The sequence below is a fragment of the Herpailurus yagouaroundi genome, unplaced genomic scaffold (genome assembly GCF_014898765.1).
Source record: "Herpailurus yagouaroundi ecotype Mexico unplaced genomic scaffold, PumYag 186, whole genome shotgun sequence".
Classification (NCBI taxonomy): domain Eukaryota; kingdom Metazoa; phylum Chordata; class Mammalia; order Carnivora; family Felidae; genus Herpailurus; species Herpailurus yagouaroundi.
Window position 1 is genome coordinate 9102446 of NW_024412417.1, and position 22369 is coordinate 9124814.

The 22369-nt window shown below is 38.6% G+C and overlaps 1 protein-coding gene across 8 annotated transcripts in view; it reads left to right on the plus strand.

Annotated features, from left to right (window-relative positions):
- The window catches only part of CPQ (carboxypeptidase Q), a 465818-nt gene that overhangs the window by 279187 nt on the left and 164262 nt on the right, over positions 1 to 22369 (plus strand). For 7 of the 8 annotated variants that reach the window (XM_040494042.1, XM_040494043.1, XM_040494046.1 and 4 more), the window contains exon 7: positions 7728 to 7929. In XM_040494042.1, the coding sequence (XP_040349976.1) occupies positions 7728 to 7929 (202 nt within the window). Of the gene's footprint in view, positions 1 to 7727; positions 7930 to 22275; positions 22332 to 22369 lie in introns of those variants that run through there. The other variant, XM_040494047.1, reaches the window with a different exon arrangement.

Here is a 22369-nt window from a genome sequence, read left to right on the forward strand (position 1 = left end):
TTGGGCCTGGGGAAGAGGGGGAGTGTGATGGGTACAAGAGGAAAAGCTGATGGGGAGACGCCATGAGAAGCAGGGGTTGAGAAGGATAGAGAGAAGGTGGAGAAGGCTGCTTTCACAGACCTGTCTGTATTGGAGACTTCTCTTCTGCACCTGCATATTGAAGTGTGTATGCAACTGGTAGCATGAAACACCTGACCGATGTATTGTTTTAAAAGAATCAAAATGGTGGAGATCTCGAGTCCCACCGATTCTGAGTGTTGATTATGTTGCTTTGACATGCAGGAATAAAATTTAAAACTGAGATTGACATTAGCTTGCCATGTAAGCTTTTTTTTAAGTCTATCTACCAAATACTCTAGATAACGCATTCTTTTTATTCCTAAAGGAAATGTGAATATAGTCAGTTACATTTCCTCTTATGATATAAATAAAATTCCTATTTCTTTTAGCCTATGTTTATGCCATATTTTCAGCCTTCTCTGCTCACTATTGTTACCATAGTGACATTTATGGAGGGATCATGTGTTTTCAGTAAGTTTAAAGGCTATCTATGGACCTTAACCACCTCAAGAGGAGAATTCACTGAGATCTAGAGTGCTTTGGATGACATTGTAAAAATTGGATTGCCTGAAAACACAGGTTTGTCTCACAACAGAAGCCTTCTGTGCATACATAGAGAATGATAGGGCTGGAAAGGGATCCTCAGAAGCCATTTATTCTGTACCGTCTCCAGGCGGAATGGCAGCTGAACCACAATAGGTGTCTGCACTTTTAGTAGTAATGTAACTTACCCCAGACTGCCTGTTCCCCCAGCCAGTTTATCTGTCAAATAAAAATAACCTATGGCCTTCCACTTTGTCATCATCCCTTTCCTGGCTCTCCCTTGGGTACTCAAGGATGTTCAAAACTGAATACTGGTGACCACAGACATAAAAGGCTGAACTTCAGGGTAGACCTGACCAGAAAGTAAAACCTACTCTTGGCTTTGCACAGCAGGGAGAAACTGCTTTACCTATTATTCAGTCATGACAGCTGTTTGAGCTGGAGCTCTGTGAAGAAACCACTGCTCCACTCCGTGAACTGGGAATTCCAAGGTCACTGGCATGGCTGGAAAAGATGATTGCAGCAACTCAGCCCACGGTATCATAAGACGATGTGCTTCTGAGAACTTGTTCTGAGCCTTCCACCTGACCAAACAGCATCACCACCATCATTTATAAAATACTAACACTTATGGGGGCGCCTGGGTGGCGCAGTCGGTTAAGCGTCCGACTTCAGCCAGGTCACGATCTCGCGGTCCGTGAGTTCGAGCCCCGCGTCAGGCTCTGGGCTGATGGCTCAGAGCCTGGAGCCTGTTTCCGATTCTGTGTCTCCCTCTCTCTCTGCCCCTCGCCCATTCATGCTCTGTCTCTCTCTGTCCCAAAAATGAATAAACGTTGAAAAAAATACTAACACTTATGGTGCAGGAAAGTGATACTGAGACATACTGGTCTGTGTCAGGGTGAAGTTTACTTCTTTGAAGATTGAATTGGGGAGGCTACATGATTAATTTGAATAATTAGAGGAGTCTCTTTACTTCTTCATTTGATCTTGGGATTGCAGTGTCACTTTAGGTAAAAACCAAAGATATGTCACCTACATCATGAGAAAATAAAAGCTTTTAAACAAAGAAGAAGCCACTCTGACTGGTGTGAGGTGGTACCTCAGTGTGGTTTTGATTTGTATTTCCCTAATGATGAGCGATGTTGAGCATCTTTTCATGTGTCTGTTGGCCATCTGTATGTCTTCTTTGGAAAAGTGTCTATTCATGTCTTCTGCCCATTTCTTCACTGGATTATTTGTTTTTTGGGTGTGGAGTTTGGTAAGTTCTTTATAGATTTTTGGATACTAACCCTTTATCTGATATGTCATTTGCAAATATCTTCTCCCATTCTGTCAGTTGCCTTTTAGTTTTGTTGATTGTGTCTTTTGCTATGCAGAAGCTTTTTTTTTCATAGGGTCCCAATAGTTCATTTTTGCTTTTATTTCCCTTGCCTTCGGAGACATGTCGAGTAAGAAGTTGCTGTGGCTGACGTCAAAGAGATTGTTGCCTGTTTTCTTCTCTAGGGTTTTGATGGTTTCTTGTCTCACATTTAGGTCTTTCATCCATTTTGAGTTTATTTTTGTGTATGGTGTAAGAAAATGGTCGTTTCATTCTTCTACATGTTGCTGTCCAGTTCTCCCAGTACCATTTGCTAAAGAGACTGTCTTTTTTCCATTGGATATTCTTCCCTGCTTTGTCAAAGATTAGTTGGCCATACATTTGTGGGTCCAATTCTGGGTTCTCTAATCTATTCCATTGGTCTATGTCTCTGTTTTTGTGCCAATACCATACTGTCTTGATGGTTACAGCTTTGTAGTAGAAGCTAAAGTCAAATATTGTGATGCCTCCTGCTTTAGTTTTCTTTTTCAACATTACTTTGGCTATTCAGGGTCTTTTGTGGTTCCATACAAATTTTAGGATTATTTGTTCTAGCTCTGAGAAGAATGCTGGAGTAATTTTAATTGGAATGTAATTTAAGTATAGATTGCTTTGGTTAGTATTGACATTTTAACAATATTTGTTCTTCCAATCCATGAGCATGGAATGTTTTTCCATTGGCAAGGATGTGGAGAAATGGGAACCCTCTGGCACTGTTGGTGGGAATGCAAACTGGTGCAGCCACTCTGGAAAACAGTGTGGAGGTTCCTCAAAAAATTAAAAATAGAATTACCCTACAACCCAGCAATAGCACTACTAGGAATTTATCCAACAGATATAAAAGTGCTGATATAAAAGTGGGGCACATGTACCCCAATGTTTACAGCAGCGCTTTCAACAATAGCCAAATTATGGTAAGAGCCCAAATGCCTATCAACTGATGAATGGATAAAGAAGATGTGGTTTATGTATACAATGGAATACTACTTGGCAATGAGAAAGAATGAAATCTTGCCATTTGCAACAATATGGATGGAACTGGAGGGTATTATGCTAAGTGAAATAAGTCAGTCAAAGACAGAAATCATATGTTTTCACTCATATGTGGAATTTGAGAAACTTAACAGAAGACCATGGGGAAAGGGAAGGGGAAAAAATAGTTTCAAACAGAGAGGGAGACAAACCATAAGAGACTTTTAAATACAGAGAACAAACAGGGTTGGTGGGGGGTGCCGGGGAGAAGGGAAAATGGGTGATGGGCATTGAGGACGTCACTTGTTGGGGTGAGCATTGGGTGTTGTATGTAAGCAATGAATCATGGGAATCTACTCCCAAGAGCACACTGCATACACTGTGTGTTAGCTAACTGGACAATAAATTATATTAAAAAAATAAAATTAAAAAACAAAGAAAGAAGAAAGCCAAATTTGAGGGGAGAGGAGATGTTGTTGAACTTGAATCTATATTTCTGAAGAAGAATCGCCTGGAATTTTATAAAAGCAAAGAACACAAACATCATCTTTGTGTTTATATTAGGGATTAAGCATTTTAAAGCATGCAGTATGTATTTTAAACATTTTTTTCTTTTTAATCTTTCATTGCACCTAAAGAATGCTAATAGTTACCAAATTGTTCTTTGGCAGAGTAACCTGGTCCTCTCAGAAAAGAAAAAAGAAAGGAAGTGTGATAGGATGTGATTGTAGCACGAGACAAAATTATGGGTCCTCAACCCTGAGCAGCTATTACCTAATCCAATGATGCCAAACTAGGTTACCCAGGAGCATCTCCCCTCATTGCGTTATGTACATTACACAGCAATGAACAACAGTTTCCATGGCTCCTAATAACAAGACTTTTCTCTTTATTACGAGAGCAAAGTGGGGGCTTACAGATAATATCTGAGCTTATCTTTGAGCTGCTCGGCCTCCTCATCTACGTGCCACAGCTTCTCTCAACTGGCGCTGGTTATCTCAGCAATAAAGTTTTCAGTCTCTAGAAACAGATTTCTTCCTACAGCCTGAAAACAGAAGGACAAAGATCTTGTTATGTGCGCTAAGATGGTTGAGTGGAACGAGCATGACTCCTGGCCTGTCACTAACTGTGATCAGCTTTTCAAATCCACATGGAGTGCATTCCCAGCAACTCGTGGCGTAGTGAGGAACACGGATGTTTGTAATGACGCATTCCCGAGAAGCAACAGTTCTAACAGCCCAGTGACCTAGCTTACTCATTCCAGTTTCTTTGTGCAGAGACCTTTTATTTTCCTGAGTCCTTCACCATGTGCTAACAATTAGACAGTGACTCCATAAATGAATGCCATGGATGGTGGGTGATGTGTTTTCTCAGTTCTTTATTGAAAACATATGGAGATGTTTATATATAAATAGAAAACAATAGAATGCTGCCATCATGTTAGCAGCAGCTAATAAAACTCTACATGAATAGAAATTAAACATGTCTCTACCTACGCCAGAATTCTGGTTTACTGACATCTGAACATCCTGTGTAGTTCAGCTTGAAAAGATGTTTTATTATTTTAGGCTTTTTATTCCTAGTTGGGAGGAAATTGTGGGGCAAGACTTGTTTGCTTTTTGGGGATTTTTGTTTTGTTTAGTTTAGTTTTTGTTTTGTTTACTCTTTCCTTTGCTTAATCAAATTACTTTATTAGCAGGGATGATAAATTCTGCCCAAGCAGACCTTTTATTATGATCATGAAAAATAACTTTAAACTCTATGCATTTGTTTAACTACAGTCCCTGTATTTTTAAATTAAAACCGAGGACTTGTGGCCTGACACTTGGGAGAAAGCTTCAGCAGACAGGGTGGTGGAGGGTGGAGAGCTTTGGAAAGCAGACCTCTGCATCTGAATTCTGGCTGCTCCACTGACTGACAGGGTAACCTTGGAAAAGTTAGGTAATGTTACTAAACCTCCATTGCTTCCTCTGTGAAATGAGAACTACAGTACCGCTTGTCTCACAGAATGGTTGTGAGAGTTACCTGGCATAAGGTGGAAAGCATTTCCTACAATATCTGGTAATAGGCAGCCCTGAAAAATGCCACCTGTCATCTTTGTAACAGCTAACTGAATGGTTTATGGGGAGACCATCCTTGGAAGTTTGAGAAGTATAGATGCTTAGTAGTAAGACCAGTAAGGACAACCTTATTACGTGCAAATTCTGCACCAGGCTTCACCATGAACTCTTTCTTACAACTCCGTGAACTGGCTGCCATTGTCATGCCCATTTCACAGAGGAAGAAACTGAGAGGTTACATAGACGGCATGAAGTCACACAGCCAATGACTGATTCATCTGAGAATTGAACCCAGTCTGAGTAATTCCAAAGCCCATGCTCTTTTATCTCTCTGCTAAACTGGCTGCCACACATACCGTTAAAAACTTCATTATATACATTATTTCCTTATGTTCCTAGCAACATCCTGTGACATTGTACAGGGGCATTCACAAACTGTGGAGCCCCTGTCCCTAGGACGTCTGTTCATTTGCAGCCGAATCAGAGGGTCAAGAAGTTCTTAATGCACATTTTGTGAAGAGCTCTGGCAAGTTCAACTCACGCAGCCCCTCTCACTGTGATCCACGAAGGTCTTACCTTTGAAGGTGCTCAAAGCTCCACGTGCACTGGCTCATTATTCAAGCTTTGAAAAAGAGCATTTCTCCCACCCTACCGATGGAGAAGCCAGAGGCCAAGATGACAAGACTTGGGGACTGAGAGAGAAAGCCAGTGACCCCCTTGGCAGCCCAGCATGGAATAGAATAGCGTGGGTCCAGGGCTGTGTCGCCTCACCAGGCTGCTCTATAGTGTTGGGTCTCACAGCCAAACTGCTGCCTAGCCCCACTTTAACCTAAATAGTGCAAGACTAGGAGCACTCTGTCTAATTTTCTTGTTGGAAGGATGGGATCTGCCTGCAGTATGGGAACCCTCACATATAAGATTATCCAATTATGTTTTCATTTGCAGATTATTGTGATGTGTCTATTCTCTTTTTTACAGAGGGTAGAGTTTGGGGTAAGAAGTAGCAGGACATATGAGGGGAGAAGGTTAGGACTGCCAAATAACATGTCAACTTGCTGACCTAGCATCAGCATGCTAGCTAAACAAGCCCTGAATGTGAGACATTAATGCAAATATTGTGCGTATTATTAACTCTAATGATGCTGCTGTTGTGCAGTAGCCACAGCTGAAAGCTGAGATGACACATTTGATTATAAGTGCCTCAGGTCCTTCTCTGAAAATCACCATGAAGACAGAAACCTCCTAGAAACGAGAGTGGAAATGTGAGAAGACTTCTGCTTTGTTAACTTTATCAATCATTAGCAACAAAGCATGTTGCTAATCCCACGGGCCACCCCATTCAGTCCTATAATTGCCTGCAAGACCCTCCTTTAGAATCCACCATTCCTGTTCTTGCCCTTGTAACAATAGTACGCTTCCATGGCAAGTTAGGAGATCATCGTAAAAAGGAATCTGTTCTAGAAAAAAAAAAAACATGCAGCCCTCAGACTGTTATGTAAGTGAGAAATCATTCTAATTCAGAACAAGCCTTACTTATCACTCCATCCTATGCTAGTGATGGCAGTGTGGAGTCCTGGGAAGTGTAGGATTCCAGACTCAGCTCTACCATTTGCAACCGTGTGACGTTGAGCAAATCACTTGACCTCTATAATCCTCATTTCCTTTTCTGTAAAACAGCATCAACCTTATAAAGCTGCTTTGTCTACTTTATGGGTTATAGAAGCAGATAAAAGGAGATTGCAAATGTGAAACCTCTCTGGAAGCCCTGTGCAAATGTTATTAATTGACTTTTACTGGGTGAGTATTAAGGAATGGTTAGCGGTGCCATCCAAGGATAGCGTGGGAATAACTCAACCAGGTAGTTGTTGGTACTAGACCAGTCTTGGAGAAGTGAATGGCTCCTGAGAAACAGAAGGTCAGGATAGTTTTTAGGTCCTTAAACTTGTGAGTCTTAGGGCTGTGTGGCAATTTAGTTGTGCAACCTGGTGACAGCATCTTATATTCTAAGCCCTTGCAGTGACAATATAGGCTACACGAAACCACTGTGTGCTTTCTTAGCAGACTTTATTTGGAAAGAGCTTACAAACTAGTGGCCTGACACAGTTGCCAGGGTTTCAAGTGCTCTGGTTGTACACCAGAGAGAGCAGTGCTTCATGTGTTGTCCTATTAGCTCCCTCCCTGGGGATTCAACAAACGGAACAATAACAACATCAGAAATCCAAGACAGACCTGTCGGTTTGATGCCTTTAAGCTTCAGCAGAACTCACAATTAAAATAAGATCAAATACTCATTTAGAGGAAAGAAAAACAGAGAAATAGGTCCGCAGGGCATACCCTCTTTTGTCTGAGCATGACTCACACTATCTGGAGGTACCTACCATGTAGAAGGAATCGTATCCTGGTACACACTAGGCATTTAAGAAAATTGGTGGAAAGACTATTATTGCTAGCAGAAATAATTGAGTAACTTCAATATTAAGCCTTATATTTCCTTTCATTATATCTTTTTAATCCTTCCAAGTCAACTTGTGTTTGGCAAATCCCAAGATGAGTAATTGTACATCTCAGAGCACTTAACTAACATGCAGACCAGACCCGAGGTCAGGCAGAGAAGCGTGTGTTTTGGTAAGAACTGCCGAGGAGATAAAGCATTTGATTATTATTGTTTGATAGTTCCCAAGGAGAAAGCACAGAGGCAACAGATAACGAACCAAACACTTTTCTCTTTTGTTTAGGCAAATATTTCCAACTACAGCCTGGTGATGGAGTCTGATCTGGGAACCTTCTTACCCTCTGGGCTGCAATTCACTGGCAGCGAAAAGGCCAGGACCATCGTGGAGGAGGTCATGAGCCTGCTGCAGCCTGTCAACATCACACAGGTCTTTAGGGCTGGAGAAGGGACAGACATTAACTTCTGGATCCAAGCTGGAGTGCCTGGTAAGACCGAAAGATGAAGTTGGTGTTCCTTAGGTTCTGCTACTGATTTAAAATAAAATTGCTATTCAAACATGCCACAGCGGATACTGATAGGCCAGTTAATACACAGAAACTCTAAGCTTTGTCCATAATCTGATGGCTTCCAGACTTGGAATAATAATACTCATTTGTATTTTTTTTTTCTAAATTATAAGTTCCTCACTCCCAGAAATTCTGCTTTACTGATTCCTGGATTACACCTACAAATATGTTTGGGTTTTTTTTTGTTGTTGTTGTTATTTTTTAAAACAGGTATCTAAATGGTGATCTCATGACCAAAATTTGAGAAATCGAGTACAAAGCAATTATTACTACTAATATGCTTCTAGTTCTAGCTCTGTGCTAGGAAATCTTTTCTGACCCAAATAATTCCCTACCCAAATACCATGGAATCTGAAATTTTACCAGTAGAGCTTTATTTTTTGAGGGTAGGGTACTTCCTACTCATCTTTTTTTCTTAATGAAAACTCTTGGACATAAACTAATCTCACATGATCAGTGATTTATCAGGTTGATATTTTTAAGACAAGTCCTGGGGAAGGATAAACTTACAGAATAGGAGTTGGCCTCAAGAGGTCACAGAACTAGAACGTGAAACAGTCTTCGTATACTGCTTCTCAAATTTGCCCTAGACTGGCCATGGGTAAGGGTTATTGATGGTATTAAGCATCTATGAACTGAAGTTGTTCCCTCCTTATATCCATAATCAAAAACATCGTTAAAGGATCTATTTGTATTATGCCATTCAGTAGTTTTAACGTTACTGTTTCCAGAACTATTTCTGTGGCTACAGAGCATTCATAGGTGCAAAATAGATTTCACCAATAGCATGCTGCATGGATTTAAGATTTTTAAAAAGCTTATCCTTAAGATATTGTATATTTTTAAAGCATATTTTAAGTTTGAAGGTTTATAATAATCTTTCATAACTAAAAATAGAAGGAGCTTTCCTTTATTCTAATACAGGACCTAGATTCTGTTTCATGGCGTGTGTACATTTTAACCATATTTTGAAATATCATTTGCATTGATGGGGCTGTGCATCATCTGGACAGATCTGAGACTCCTCACATTTCTGTCAGTTCTAATTATGATCAAGGTCTAAGGGAAGGCAATTTGCCCTTTTAAGCTATATGGAATAATTTGTTTGAATTTTAGATTTTTCCCAAGGCTTAACTTTTTTCATAGGGATGTTCTCAAAAATTGAGAAAGCCTGAGTAAGTTTGTGGGGTGGTAAATGTGAGGAAAAGACTGACAGACTGTGGGTGAATTGAAGTGGAGACCGGGGGTGTGTGGAGGGCCGGGGAGGAGCTGAAACCAAAACCAGAAGTAGAACAAAGAAACTTGTAAAATCTCTGCTCCCAGGGTCCCTTGCTTTCGTTGCACTGGATAATTGAGAATTTGCTCTAGCTTTATTCCTTCCATGTAGATGTTTCATAAGAATGGTTCTGTTTGCAATTAACAGGTTGGTTTGATTGTCTTCACAAAGGTAAGGAGGCCTTTTCCTCTTGCCAATGTGAGGTCAGATTTGATCACCAACTAATGGAGTGGATTGGGGAATTTGAGATCCATTATGGTTTCTTGAGAATTAATACAAGTTACAATTTCTTGAGCTCTTGTTACTGATCAGGCACTCTATGAGGCTTTTGTAGACACTCTTTTTTATCCATACAACCATGCTAAGGGGAAGGTACAGTCATCCCTATTTTGCAATTAAAGAATCAGATTCAGAGGGACTAAATAACTTAGCCAAGGCTATCCTGCCCTTAAGGGCAAAAGTTATCCTGAGACCAGGCCACTTTGTTTTCAAGGCTGGTGGCCCTTTTCCCACAATGTGCAGCAACACAGGGGAGTCTGGAATGCTGAGATGGCCTTCCAAATCTATGGCAGTGTCTGAAATGTTTGTCTTACTCAGCTCTTACTTATGCAAAGGATTTCAGTTCATTCCTGCTCTAGAAAATTTTACCCCTGGGGAAAGGAGTTTGTTATTGTAAATGACTGCTTATTTCTTCTAACATTCTTTGTTCCACTCCCCTCTCTACCTCGGTGGATCAGGAAGGCTTATAAAACGTCAGTGGTTCATTTAGACTGCAGCTAATGTTTCCTGGAATTCTTTTTAATTTCCTTCAGAATACTGTAAGATGGAACCAAATTATTTCTGTCTTCCCCTATTACCATTAAGCTATCTTTTGATATTTCAAATTTGGTCTATTTCTGGAAGAAATGATGGAACTGCTTATATTGTGTCTCTTTTTACCTATTGAAAATTTCAGGAATTTTAGAAAAAGATGAAGAACGATAGTTAATCAGAAAAAGAAATAAAAATATGCCAGCTGTATGTATACCCTCTATTCATGAAAACCTGGCAAGTTACAGTAACTGAAACCTAAAGATGGTATTCAAAATATTAATTATGATTTAAATAACTGCTCACCTAACTTTTGAAAAATCAATGAGAAATAATATCCCAAACACCATCTTTCTTCTTTCTCTTTTTCTTTTCTTTCCTCCACTGACTCAATAAGTATTTATTGAGCCCCTACCCTGTCCTATGCCTATCAAATTTCTGTAGTCTGATGGCGGGCCCCATTTTTTTTCATGTTCCTTGTGTACTCAATAGTGAAATACTAATTAAGAACACAGACAGAATTAAAATTCAACATGATTTTCATTAATTATAGAAGCCAAGTAGATTGATTGATGAAAGAAAGGTTCATCTTTGGAGAAGAGAGATGCTGTCCTTCATCCATCTATATGATATCCATAATGGACATAATAACTATCAACATAAAGATAAGGCTTTGGAGGGAGGAAGTTTGTTTTTTTAAAGTATCTTAGATGTGTTTTCCACATAAACTGACTATTCTAGATATTTTTACACTCCAACGTACTCCCATTGCTACTTCCTTCTATACTCCTTCCTATTCTTCCCTTCCAAATCCTAGATGCTCTTTAAGGTTCACTCTGTTTTCATCAGTATCCATGAATCCTTCCACAACAGCCCATGGCACTCTGTTGCTTTTCTAAATTTCCAAAATACTTTTGTGTCCCACAATCTGGCATTTGAATTACACACTAATATTGTTCTTGGATTACTAGGAGTACCCAGTGATCAATTCTTTGAAGTTAAAGTCAATGGTTTCTACTTTTCTTCTTCTGTAGTTCTTAGCTTAATTTTGGGAAACATTTAAACTCTAGTAAATCTGACATGAGAGGAGAAAACAAAACCACAGAAACAATTATTTTCTCAACACGCTTCGGGTCCCTCATCTTAAGACTGTGGAGAAAATGAAGGATGCTGAGAAAAGAGATATAAAGGTAGAAAAAAATAGTAGAAGATTGGCATAAATTAGGGAGGCTACAACAGTTAGGATTATTTCCCTTAAAGGAATAAAGACTGAAAGGAAATGCTGAATAATATCTTCTAGTCTTTAATGATTCTCATACATTAATGGTAAATAGTTCTCTGACTCTTTCAAACACAACACAAGAGCATGGCTTAGAGTGGTCTAAGAGAGATTTTGGTTAGTCTCTATTCAAAAACTCTAGAGAGCAGAGAGACTTTCCATCTTAATTTTTTTTTACCTGATTCTCTAATTACAAGCTCCAGGTTAGAACAAGAGGAGTCTATTTCATTCGGAATATGTCAGTAATGAGATATAATCCACGTTTTCCAAATGTCCTTGCATGCATCCTTCTCAGACATCTTCTTTCTTTAGAAACTCGTGTATGAAATATACATTAATGAAAAAATTAGATACTCTCTTAATGTGACCTGAGGGAGTGAGCCTACCCTATTCCATACCTACCAATAAGAGTTTCCTCTGCTTCAAACTCTGAGTCAACCTTTTTCTAATATTGTTGGCATGTGGTAGACAGTGCGCTGGAAAGAATTAGAGTGTGTGAGTGTGTTTTCTGGCTTTATAGTGTCTAACTGCAAGGGCTATCTTAGGCAAATGATGTCATTTTTCTCAGCCATGCTCATTTTTTTCTTTACATTTTTTAAATTGAAGTATAGCTGACACATGTTGCATTGGTTTTAGGTGCACAACATAGTGATTTAACAAGTCTATATGTTATGCTGTACTCACCACAATGTAGCTACCACCACAATCTGTCACCATACAATCCTATTACAATACCATTGACTATATTTCCTATGCTTTGCCTTTCATCTCCATGATTTACTCATTCCATAACTGGAAGCCTGTTCCTCCCACTCCCCTTCACTCATTTTGCGCATCCCTCCAGCGCCCTTCCCTCTGGCAACTACATTTGTTCTCTGTATTTATAGGTCTGTTTCTGCTTTGTTTCTTCATTTGCTTTGTTTTCTAGATTTCACATATAAATGAAACCATATGATATTTGTCTTTTTTTATCTGATTTATTTCATTTAGCCTAATACCCTCTAGGTTCATACATGTTGTTATGAACGGCAATATCTCATTCTTTTTTGTGGCTGTATAATATTACATTCATGTATATACATATATATACACACACATACATATATACACACATATATATACACATGTACACGTATACATATATACACGTACACACATACATATATCACATCTTCCTATTCCATTCACCTATTGATGGGCACTTAGGTTGCATCCATATCTTGACTATTATAAATAATGCTGCAATAAACATAAGGGTACATATATCTTTCTGAATTCATGTTTTAGTTTTCTTTGGGTAAACACCCAGAAACAGAGTTACTGGATCATATGATATTTCTATTTTTACTTTTTTGAGAAAACTCCGTACTGTTTTCCACAGTGGTTGCACCAATTTACATTCTCACCAAAAGTGCACATCCTCATCCACACTTTTTCCCCCATATCCTCCTCAACACTTGTTATTTCTTGTCCTTTTAATACTTGCCATTCTGAAAGGTGTAAGGTGATGTCTCATTGTGGTTTTGATGTGCTTTTCCCTGATGATTAGTGATGCTGGGCATCTTTTTGTATCCATTGGCCATCTGTATGTCTGTACTCATTTATTATCAAGCATTCTTACTAGTTATCTACTGTATGGCACTAGGGAATCAGTAGTAAAGAAGATAGATAAGATCTGTGCTCTCACAAACTATACATTCTATTGAGTGAGACTTGGTTATCTTATATGCAAAACAAGTATGGTAACCACCAAGCCACAATATGTACTCCTCCTCCTCTGTCCCCTATCTCACTGACTGGCACCACCATCCAGAAACCACAGAGTCATCATCCATTACATACAACAGAATGGTCTCCAAGTCCCACTTACTCTGAATTTCATTTATTTCTTAAACCTGTTCACTTCTCTCCACCACACAGACCTGTCTCATCAGTATTCACTGATTTTCCTATGGCAGCTTCCTACTAACACCCCAGGCTGCGTTCTTAGACCCCTTCCATCTAATTGGCTCACTGCTTCCAAAATGAACATTCTAAATTGAAAATCAATCTATTAGTTGGGTTGCTTTTCCTTGAAAAATCAAACAGAAGAAAAGCGAATTTTAAATTCACTTAAAAAGAGCTCGGGAATGAGTAGTTGCACAATACTTGATTTAGTCTACTACCACATCAAGGACCTTGGTTCTTTACATCTTTCCACTTTGCCATCCTCAGCATGTTGACTTTTGTCTTCAGACTAGCCCCCCCACCCCATGTTCCCAAGATAGCTGCAGTTGTTCTAAGCAACAAATTCTCACACACTGTGCAACAGTGGAAGAGAGAATGTCCATAATGGATATCTCTTTTTAATCGTGAGGCAATTTCACCCAGAAGCCACAAAGCAGATTTTTTCCATAGTCTCATTGGCCAAAATTGTAAAACATGCCTGTGGCTAAATTAGGCAGAGGCGATGGAGTGGAATTACCAACACTGGTTTATTTTGATCAAATTTTACTTTCTGGGCCTAGAGTGGGGCCCAGTCACCACTGAAAATGTAGCCTCCTAATATACAAGAAAAATTGGGATTCCTTAGGAAGAAGATGAGGATTTCCTCTGGTAAGCAACTAAGAAAAGCTGCAATATCTGTTTGTCTCTGCTTCTTGCTTAAAATCTTTCAACATCTCCCCGTTGTCTTCAGAGTATAATCTTTACCTAGCATGGAATTCAAGGTGTTTCTTGTTCCACTCTCTGGTGTGCGGCCACCACACCAGCCATGTCTGGTGTCATGGCTCCCCACCCCTTTCTGTTAATCCCCTGTACAAATCTCATTCCCCGAAGTTCCTGGTACACCTGTGCTCTCCCATTTCCTTGCCATTGGACCCAGTTGGTTTTGTCTTCTTCAGCAGATAACTCCTATTCATCTATGGTTCAGCAACTTGTTCTCCTCTCACAAGCCTTCTTTACTCCTACTGATCTGGACAAGTGTACCTTGGGTATGCCCCCATAATGCCTTCTCCTTGCGGTGTTTACTCTTTTCACCGTAAGGTGATTGATGGTGAATTCCTCAGAGTTCCAAGTACCTGAGAAGTGCCTGGCCCTCGACAAAGTGTCCATGAATCAAATGCTGAGTAGGTAGGGTTTAGATTTGTAGAAAGAGTAGGATAATGTGAAAGAGGTTTATAAACTCTAATGCCATAACTATAAGCTGTGATTACTTTAGGGACAGCTTTGCTTCATTGAGCTTTCCTCTTTCTTCACATATTGTATTGTTTTTAAAATCACAATTTCTTTCATCATTTTATGATTAAAAAGTTCAGACTCCATATTGAAGTACCAAATATGCAGAATACTCAGAATTTCACATATTTTCCATCTTGTTTGTTTCTAATACCTCATATGACATTAAACAGAACTAAACAAAACTTTCCATTTCTACATTTCCAAAGGCCTCTCTTCTAATATGTTCCAAGAAAGGAGAAGGTCAGGACACAAGCAGGAATGGTAATGTAAAATAAATTGAAGGTCCAACCTCTGAACCCAGGACTCGTACGTCTCCTAGTCCCCATATGGAGTAGTCCAACACTGCATCTCTATGCCGCTTTCTGTTCCTGATTAAGAGATTCCTCCTTTGTGGTAGAAACGCTCTCTGCCAATAATGTCTAGAGAGATCATTCCTGGTTGGTGAGCAGACCTCGCCCCACTGGGTACATGAAAAGAGCAATCTCTGGTTTGTGACTCTAGCCTTCATTTAAACAGGTGGGCAGTTTCATTCCATCCTCAAGTATGTCTCAAGTGTAAACCAGGTGCTCTAGACACATAGGACAGACATGAAAAAGATTTAGTACGTCTCTGCTCTTGTAAAGTTTATATTGTAGGGGGTGGGGGAGGGAAAGAGGAAGGAGAAGAGGCAGACTACAACAAAGAAATCAAGAATGAGAAGAAATATTAGAAAGAGAGAAGGGTAACACAGGAAATTATAGCAGGTGGCTGCCTCTTATCTCCAGCTCAAGTGAGTCAGAGCTCTTGCTTTAATATTCCATGACTGCTATATGCTAGATAGATATGTATACCATCCACATCAATAGTACACTATTGGAAATTGCTCATCAAAATAACTAATAATAGTTTTCCCCCTTGCAGTCGACCTGCTTCAACTCCACAGAAGTCATTGAGTATTTTGACCAAAGCAGACCTGGCTCATGCCTCTGGTATGACTGACTACAGCGTAGGGGCATTTTTTACACTATTGGGCAGTTAGTCACACACTGCTTTATGAAGTCTCTTCTGTTGTTACCTGGAACTGTTTTTAAAGCGCATATTTTCACTTTAAAGTTAATATACCTTGTATTTTATCTTCTTAACTGAATCAAGGACCAAGAGAGTATTTCATTCATACTTATATACCCACAATACTCACTATTACCTGGCACATGATAGATATACAGCAAATGGTTGCTGATTAGATGTATCGATTTGAAGAGGAACACAAGAAAAGCTACATCACAGTAAAAGGAAGCTTTTGGTATAGCACCAAGATAAATACTACATGCAGAATAACTGTAGGAGCTCATAAGATGGAGACAGGAAAGACCTGGAAAAGGAGAACTTACGTTAGCTATTGAAGACTATCTAGTATCAGAATGGACAGAAAGGGTAGAGAAGGGCAGTTCTGGTGACAGAAATAGTATGAACAAAAGCAGGTGTCCCCACTGGGAATGGTTAGGGGAATAACATCACTGAGCAGAGGATTCATCTTGGAGAGCAGTGGGTGGTAAGAACAGTTGAGTATCTCTGGGCCAGATGAAGAAGAGGAATAAATTTCGGGTGGAAAACTCTTGTAGCTGATGCAAAGTCACCAGAAATCCTCAGCAGAAGAGGGAGTTGACGAGAACTGTGTTTTAGAAGGGAGTCCATAAAGTTCATACCAGTGGATACCCCATCACAGTCAGGCAGGAGACTCAGTGAGAGGACTGGGAGTGAGAAGGCAGATTGAGGAATTGCAAAGACAATTGCTGTAGAAAATCAGAGGAAAACATGAAATTATTCCTCCATTTTCTGCATTATAATGACTCTCAAAACACTATGACTTAAATTTCTCTCTCAGTTGTTTCCCATGCCTTCCAACGATGTAGCCTAGAAAAATTTCATTTCTCTAATTGCCCCTATCAGGGTCTCAAGGTTAGTTCTTCTGGATTCCCCATCCTATGCATTTGAATTTCTGTCAGTTTCACCTAATACTTAACAGATACTCAAATTAACTTCTTATGTAACACTTCATTCAACAGGTAGCTATATTATAAATAAATTATGGAGGATACAAAAATAAGAAGAGACCCCTTTTCTCTAGGAGTTCACCAGCAAAGACTATGAGTTAGTTTACTTAATAATCACAAAAATAAGGAGGAAGACTTCATCATGGAAAACTAAATAAAGCTACATTGAAAGTTTCTGAGGAAAAAACCCTTAAAATTATATGAAGGCCAGTAGAGTCAAAGGAAGTAGGACCTCAAAATATGTATCCTCCTTGCCAGCTACATAAACTTTGTATATCCCTACTTTAAGTGTTAGATTGTAAAATTCAGAATGGCCTGGCATACAAGATTATTTTAAATTATGAATTTAAAAATTTATTACAGAAAATTTCAAGTGGATTGGATACAAAAGTAGAATAATTAATGAATCCCCACGTATTCATCACTTCAGGAATTCTTCATTCGTGGGCAATTATATTTCATCCATACCCCAATCACTCTCCTACACAGAGATTATTTTGAAGCAAATGCCCACCTTTATATTATTTCATTTGTAAATATTTTAATTTGTATCTCTAAAAGGTAAGGACTCGTGTGTGTGTGTGTGTGTGTGTGTGTGTGTGTGTGTGTGTGTGTAACTACAATCTATTATTCCTCCTAAAAATATTTTACAATCATTTCTTAATATCATACCAAATATAGGGCCAGATTTCAAATGTTTTCAATTGTGTCCAAACTGTTTCCCCCCTCCACAGTTTTCTTTGTTAAACCAGGATTCCAATAAGGTTTAAACTATGTAATCAGTTGATGTGGTTGGTATCTCTTAAGCCTTTTTTAATCCATAGGTTTTACCTTCATCTTTCTTCTTTCTTGCTGCTTGTTTGTTACAGAAACCAAGTAATTTGTCCCTTGGGATTTCTTTATAGTCTGGATTTAGCTAATTCCATTCCCATGGAACCATTTAACATGTTTTCACTCTCCCATATATTTCCTGTGAATTGGTGGTTGAAGCTAGAGGCTTCATCTGATGCAAGTTTGATTTTTCTTTACTTTTTTTTTTTTTTTTTTTGGCAAGAATACTTCTTAGGTGCTGCTTTTTACTTCCATCAGGAGTAGTATATACTTGCCTCTCTTTTTTTGATGTTAACAGTCATTGAAGGTTATTTCATTGGGGTTGCAAACAGTAATTTTGATTATTAGTTGAAACAATTCTATAAAAAACAGCTTTCCCCTTATTGACTGTCTGATCACCCTGAGGTACTTTCATTTAATAAAGGTAAGATAAATGTTTCATTCTTTCCCTTTACTTACCTATTTTAAAATGTACTAGTTGGTTCCTTAGTATCCTCCAAAAATAACTAATTGGATTATTTTTTGCTATTGCTGTTTACTATTAGATTTAAAAATATAGATGTGCTTCATTCTGTTGCAGTAAGTATGTTTATTTTATGCTCAAATTATCCTATCTCTGGCCAGTGAGAGCCTTTTAAATTTTTTTTTTCAACGTTTATTTATTTTTGGGACAGAGAGAGACAGAGCATGAACGGGCGAGGGGCAGAGAGAGAGGGAGACACAGAATCGGAAACAGGCTCCAGGCTCTGAGCCATCAGCCCAGAGCCCGACGCGGGGAGTGAGAGCCTTTTAAAGCTGGTCCCTGAGTCCTTTTGACATGACTCTTGTAGTTATTGAGTGTTCTAGCTTTGCGATGTGACAAAATGTCCCAGACCATCTTGTATATTTCCTTCCCAGATCTGGAATTAGCTATTTCTCCAAAGAGCCCAGTTTCTTCTAGTATGTCATGGTATTTAGAGGCCACAGTCTGAACATTAAGTGTGCTTATTGCTAGTGACGTGGTCAATGTTTCTAGGTCATTTCAGTGGATAGAACTAGGAAATATGTATATTTTTTCTCTAAGAAAAAGTATATTATGAAGTATATTATATTTCCAATTAAATCTCAGGATTACAAAGTTGTACCTTACCTCACTGATGTTATATCTGCATTGCCTTTTCCCTTGCCAAAATTCCTGGTTCTTAATGCAACAACATAACCACTCATTTGCCTTATCCCACAACACACACATAGTAGTTTCAGAATAGCAATACCACACAACCAGTAACAGCATGATTACTGAAAGCAGTTTGTTTATTATAGAATTATTTGTCTTTAGTATGTATATTCCTCTAGAGATATACAAATTTCTGTTAACCTACAATACAAATTACCCTTAACGTGATATCATTGCCGTTTTTCATATTTTTGTCTTAAAACCCAAAACTACTAATTTCCAAAATGTTTAAATGACTATAATTTTTCTTTATAAATCAAAAAAGAGGTTACAGATAGGAATGATTATGAGACTTATTAAAATAATTACCTTGAGTGTCATCATTGAATTCTCAGGATATACTACTGCGTACTCTTTCTTCTTAGACCTGACTCAGTTTCACAATTTCATTCATTCATTCATTCATTCATTCAAGAGATACCTAATAAATATTATATGACATTCAGACAAGAGGAATAAAGAGGGAATTTAACATGTATTGAGTGTCTGCTATGTCTCAAGTGTTATTCTAGCTGTTTTACATACATTATCTCAAAATTTTATAAGAATCTTTTGAAGTATACATTATTATTCTGTAACCAATTTTCAGATGAGACAGTTGGGGCTCAAGGGGCCTCCTTTGTCCAAAGTAACAGAGCTGTTAAGTGGAAAAACCAGAATTAATATATTGGTCCATTTTTTCCCAATGTCATATATAAGATACACTCCCTATCCTCAAGGAGTTACTGGAGGGTTTAGACACAGGAAGAACAAAGTACAATAGAAGTTCAGGCAAAAGAAGAATTAAATTGTGAGGGGCATCACAGAAGAGGTGACAATTTGCCTGAATCTCAAGAAAAAATAGAGTTTTGTTGGATAGAGAAGGAGTGCATTCCACATGAAATGATGGAAATAAACAAAATTGCATAGGTTAAAACATGCAATGGGTTCTTGAAAGGATGAATAGTCTGGTTTGGCTGGAGTTTAATATAGGGAAATAAACTAAAGCTGAAAAGGTGCCTAGGACCCCAGCTGGGACCTGAATGCCAGTCTGAGGATTTAGGACAGCCAGAAGTGAGGCATGATAGAGCTCAATCCCAGCCATTGGGTAGGTTCCATCTAACCCACATCTTCCTCCTTTCAGAGACACAAGGCAAAACCTACCTTCATAGATCACACACCTAACAGATTGGTCTGCCTGTCTTCTAGCAGTTTCTTGCTAAAGCTGAACTTATTTTTTATGTTTTGCTGTTTGAAGTTTTGCCAAATTAAACCTTCTAGTTAGACATAGAGTAGTCCCACGAAACATTGCACAGTGGTCGACACTGGTTGCACTGGAATTCTCAGTATCAACAATGAAGTCTGACTGTAATTGGATATATTTGGAGTCAAATAAGCCTTAGAGTACTGTGATAGCTCATCAATTTCTTATAAAAAATCTGCTAAAGTATATTTATCAATTTGATTACTTTAATAAGTATGGGATTATGGAAGCAATAGAAAAAAATACCATAATGCAAGAGATTTGGGTAATGGGACACCTTGGTGGCTGTCAGTTGAGCCTCCAACTCTTGATTTCAACTCTTGACTCCAGGGTCATGGGACTGAGCTCTGTGTCCAACTTCACAATGAGCACGGAGCCTGCTTAGGATTCTCTCTCCCTCTGCCCCTCCCTCACTCTCGTGCACATGCTCTCACTCTCTCTCTCTCTCTCTCCCTCTCTAAAATTAAAAAAGAAAGAGAGAGTTCGGATTTGGATAAAGACTTTTTACTCTAGAAATGAGTTATATTTCAATGATATATATAATAGACTCTTTAGTTCAGGTAACTTTGGCTTAAGATCCTTCCTTTGCTCAGTATTAAAGTTAAAAAAAAAAACAAAACACAACAACCACTTAACCTAATATTCTCATACATTCCCCTCATGGGGATTTCTAACAGTGAATTAAGTCTCCCCATCATCCTGTTTTTATAACAAAGTGTGAGATTGCATAATTCATGGTAACTAAACCTTCTTTTACCATATGACATTTGCTATCTTAATTGTCCTTCCAGTTCATAATGCATAAATCAAATATAGTTGAGCTCTGTAAAATCTATTAGTTATGGATCTTTTGAGATCTGAGTGAGCTATTGCCTATTTAGGACAAGTTATGAAAAATGTCCTTAGTATTCCCCCTTCCTTCTTTTCTTTCATTCTTTCTTTCTGTCTTTCTTTTTCTTTCTCTCTCTCTCCCTCCCTCTTCCTTCCTTCCTTTCTTTCTTTCTTTCTTTCTTTCTTTCTTTCTTTCTTTCTTTCTTTCTTTCTTGTCATAATAATTGAGATACTCTCCTGGCAGGTGAGAGAAAAGAATCTTATGTAGAGAAAGGGCATGGCCTTTATCAATACCCAAAACTATCCGGTTATGGAAAATATAAACCCATATGAAAATGTTTGCTGGACCCATTTTTACAAAATCTACATTTTTGAAGATGTAGTCTATTAATTTTTGTTGATGTCATATTTAAGAATGAAGATATTTATAGACACTGTTTTAATATTTTTAGCCAACACTGTACTGCAAAGTTCAATACATAAATAGATCTGTTGTCCAGTGATTTCACACTCACTATTCCTGACAGAAGATTTTATCTGAGATATCCCAATAATTGTAGTCACATGGCATATTAGTTTTAATTGCCCCACCATAAGCTTTAAGTTTTCATTTTGTGCTAGTGTAGTCATAGCCCATATAAATCCAAAATCTGTGTTTAGGTTACGGTTGTGGTTCACACCCTTGACTGCACTTTAAAATCACCTGGAGGGCTTTTAAAATCATATCAACCTGGGACCCCACTCCCAAAGATTCAGATTTAATTGGTCTGGCTGCAGTACCACATCAGTTGCACAAGTCCAGGAAGCATCATTTATTGAGAACATATTCATCCCCAGGGCCCCCGAACTTCCCGGAGCACAAGTCCACTGTGTTCTGTGTGAATGGTACCTGCTGTCCTTGTACAAACTTGGAAGCCTAAAGAGGGGGCATGAGCACACCTGTTTTTAGAAGCTCCCCAGGTGATTCCACAATGCAGCCAGAACTGAGAACCATGTAAAGGTATAAAATAGCATGAGACAATAACAGCATGTATTTAGGAGCCAAGTAGAAATGGATTCAAATCTTGCTCTACCATTCTTTAGCTGTGGAACCTTAGGAAAGTCATTTAACCTAGTGGAGCCTCAATTTCTTCATAAACAAAATGAGAAGAATAATACCTGCCTCAGGGCTTCTGGGTGGCTCAGTCAGTTGAGCGTTGGACTTCAGCTCAGCCCATGATCACACAGTTTGTGGGTGCGAGCCCCACGTCGGGCTCTGTGCTGACAGCTCAGAGCCTGGAGCCTGCTTCGGATTCTGTGTCTCCCTCTCTCTCTGCCCCTCCCCCACTCATGCTCTGTCTCTGTCTCTGTCTCTCTCTCTCAAAAATAAATAAACGTTAAAAAAATTTAAAAAAAAATAATACCTGCCTCATGTGATTATACTGAAAAAAAAATACAGTCTAAGTGAAATGCTTGCCACAAAGTTCATTCTCAAGAATCCACTATTATTATTTCAGTTATTAAAGTAAAATTTCTGTATTATTCTAGACTTCTTCAGTACTGACAGAAATCAAATGTGGACAACCTGAAACAAAAAATGGGAAATTCAAGCAAGCCACAAGAAGGGTAGGGTTGGATCTGG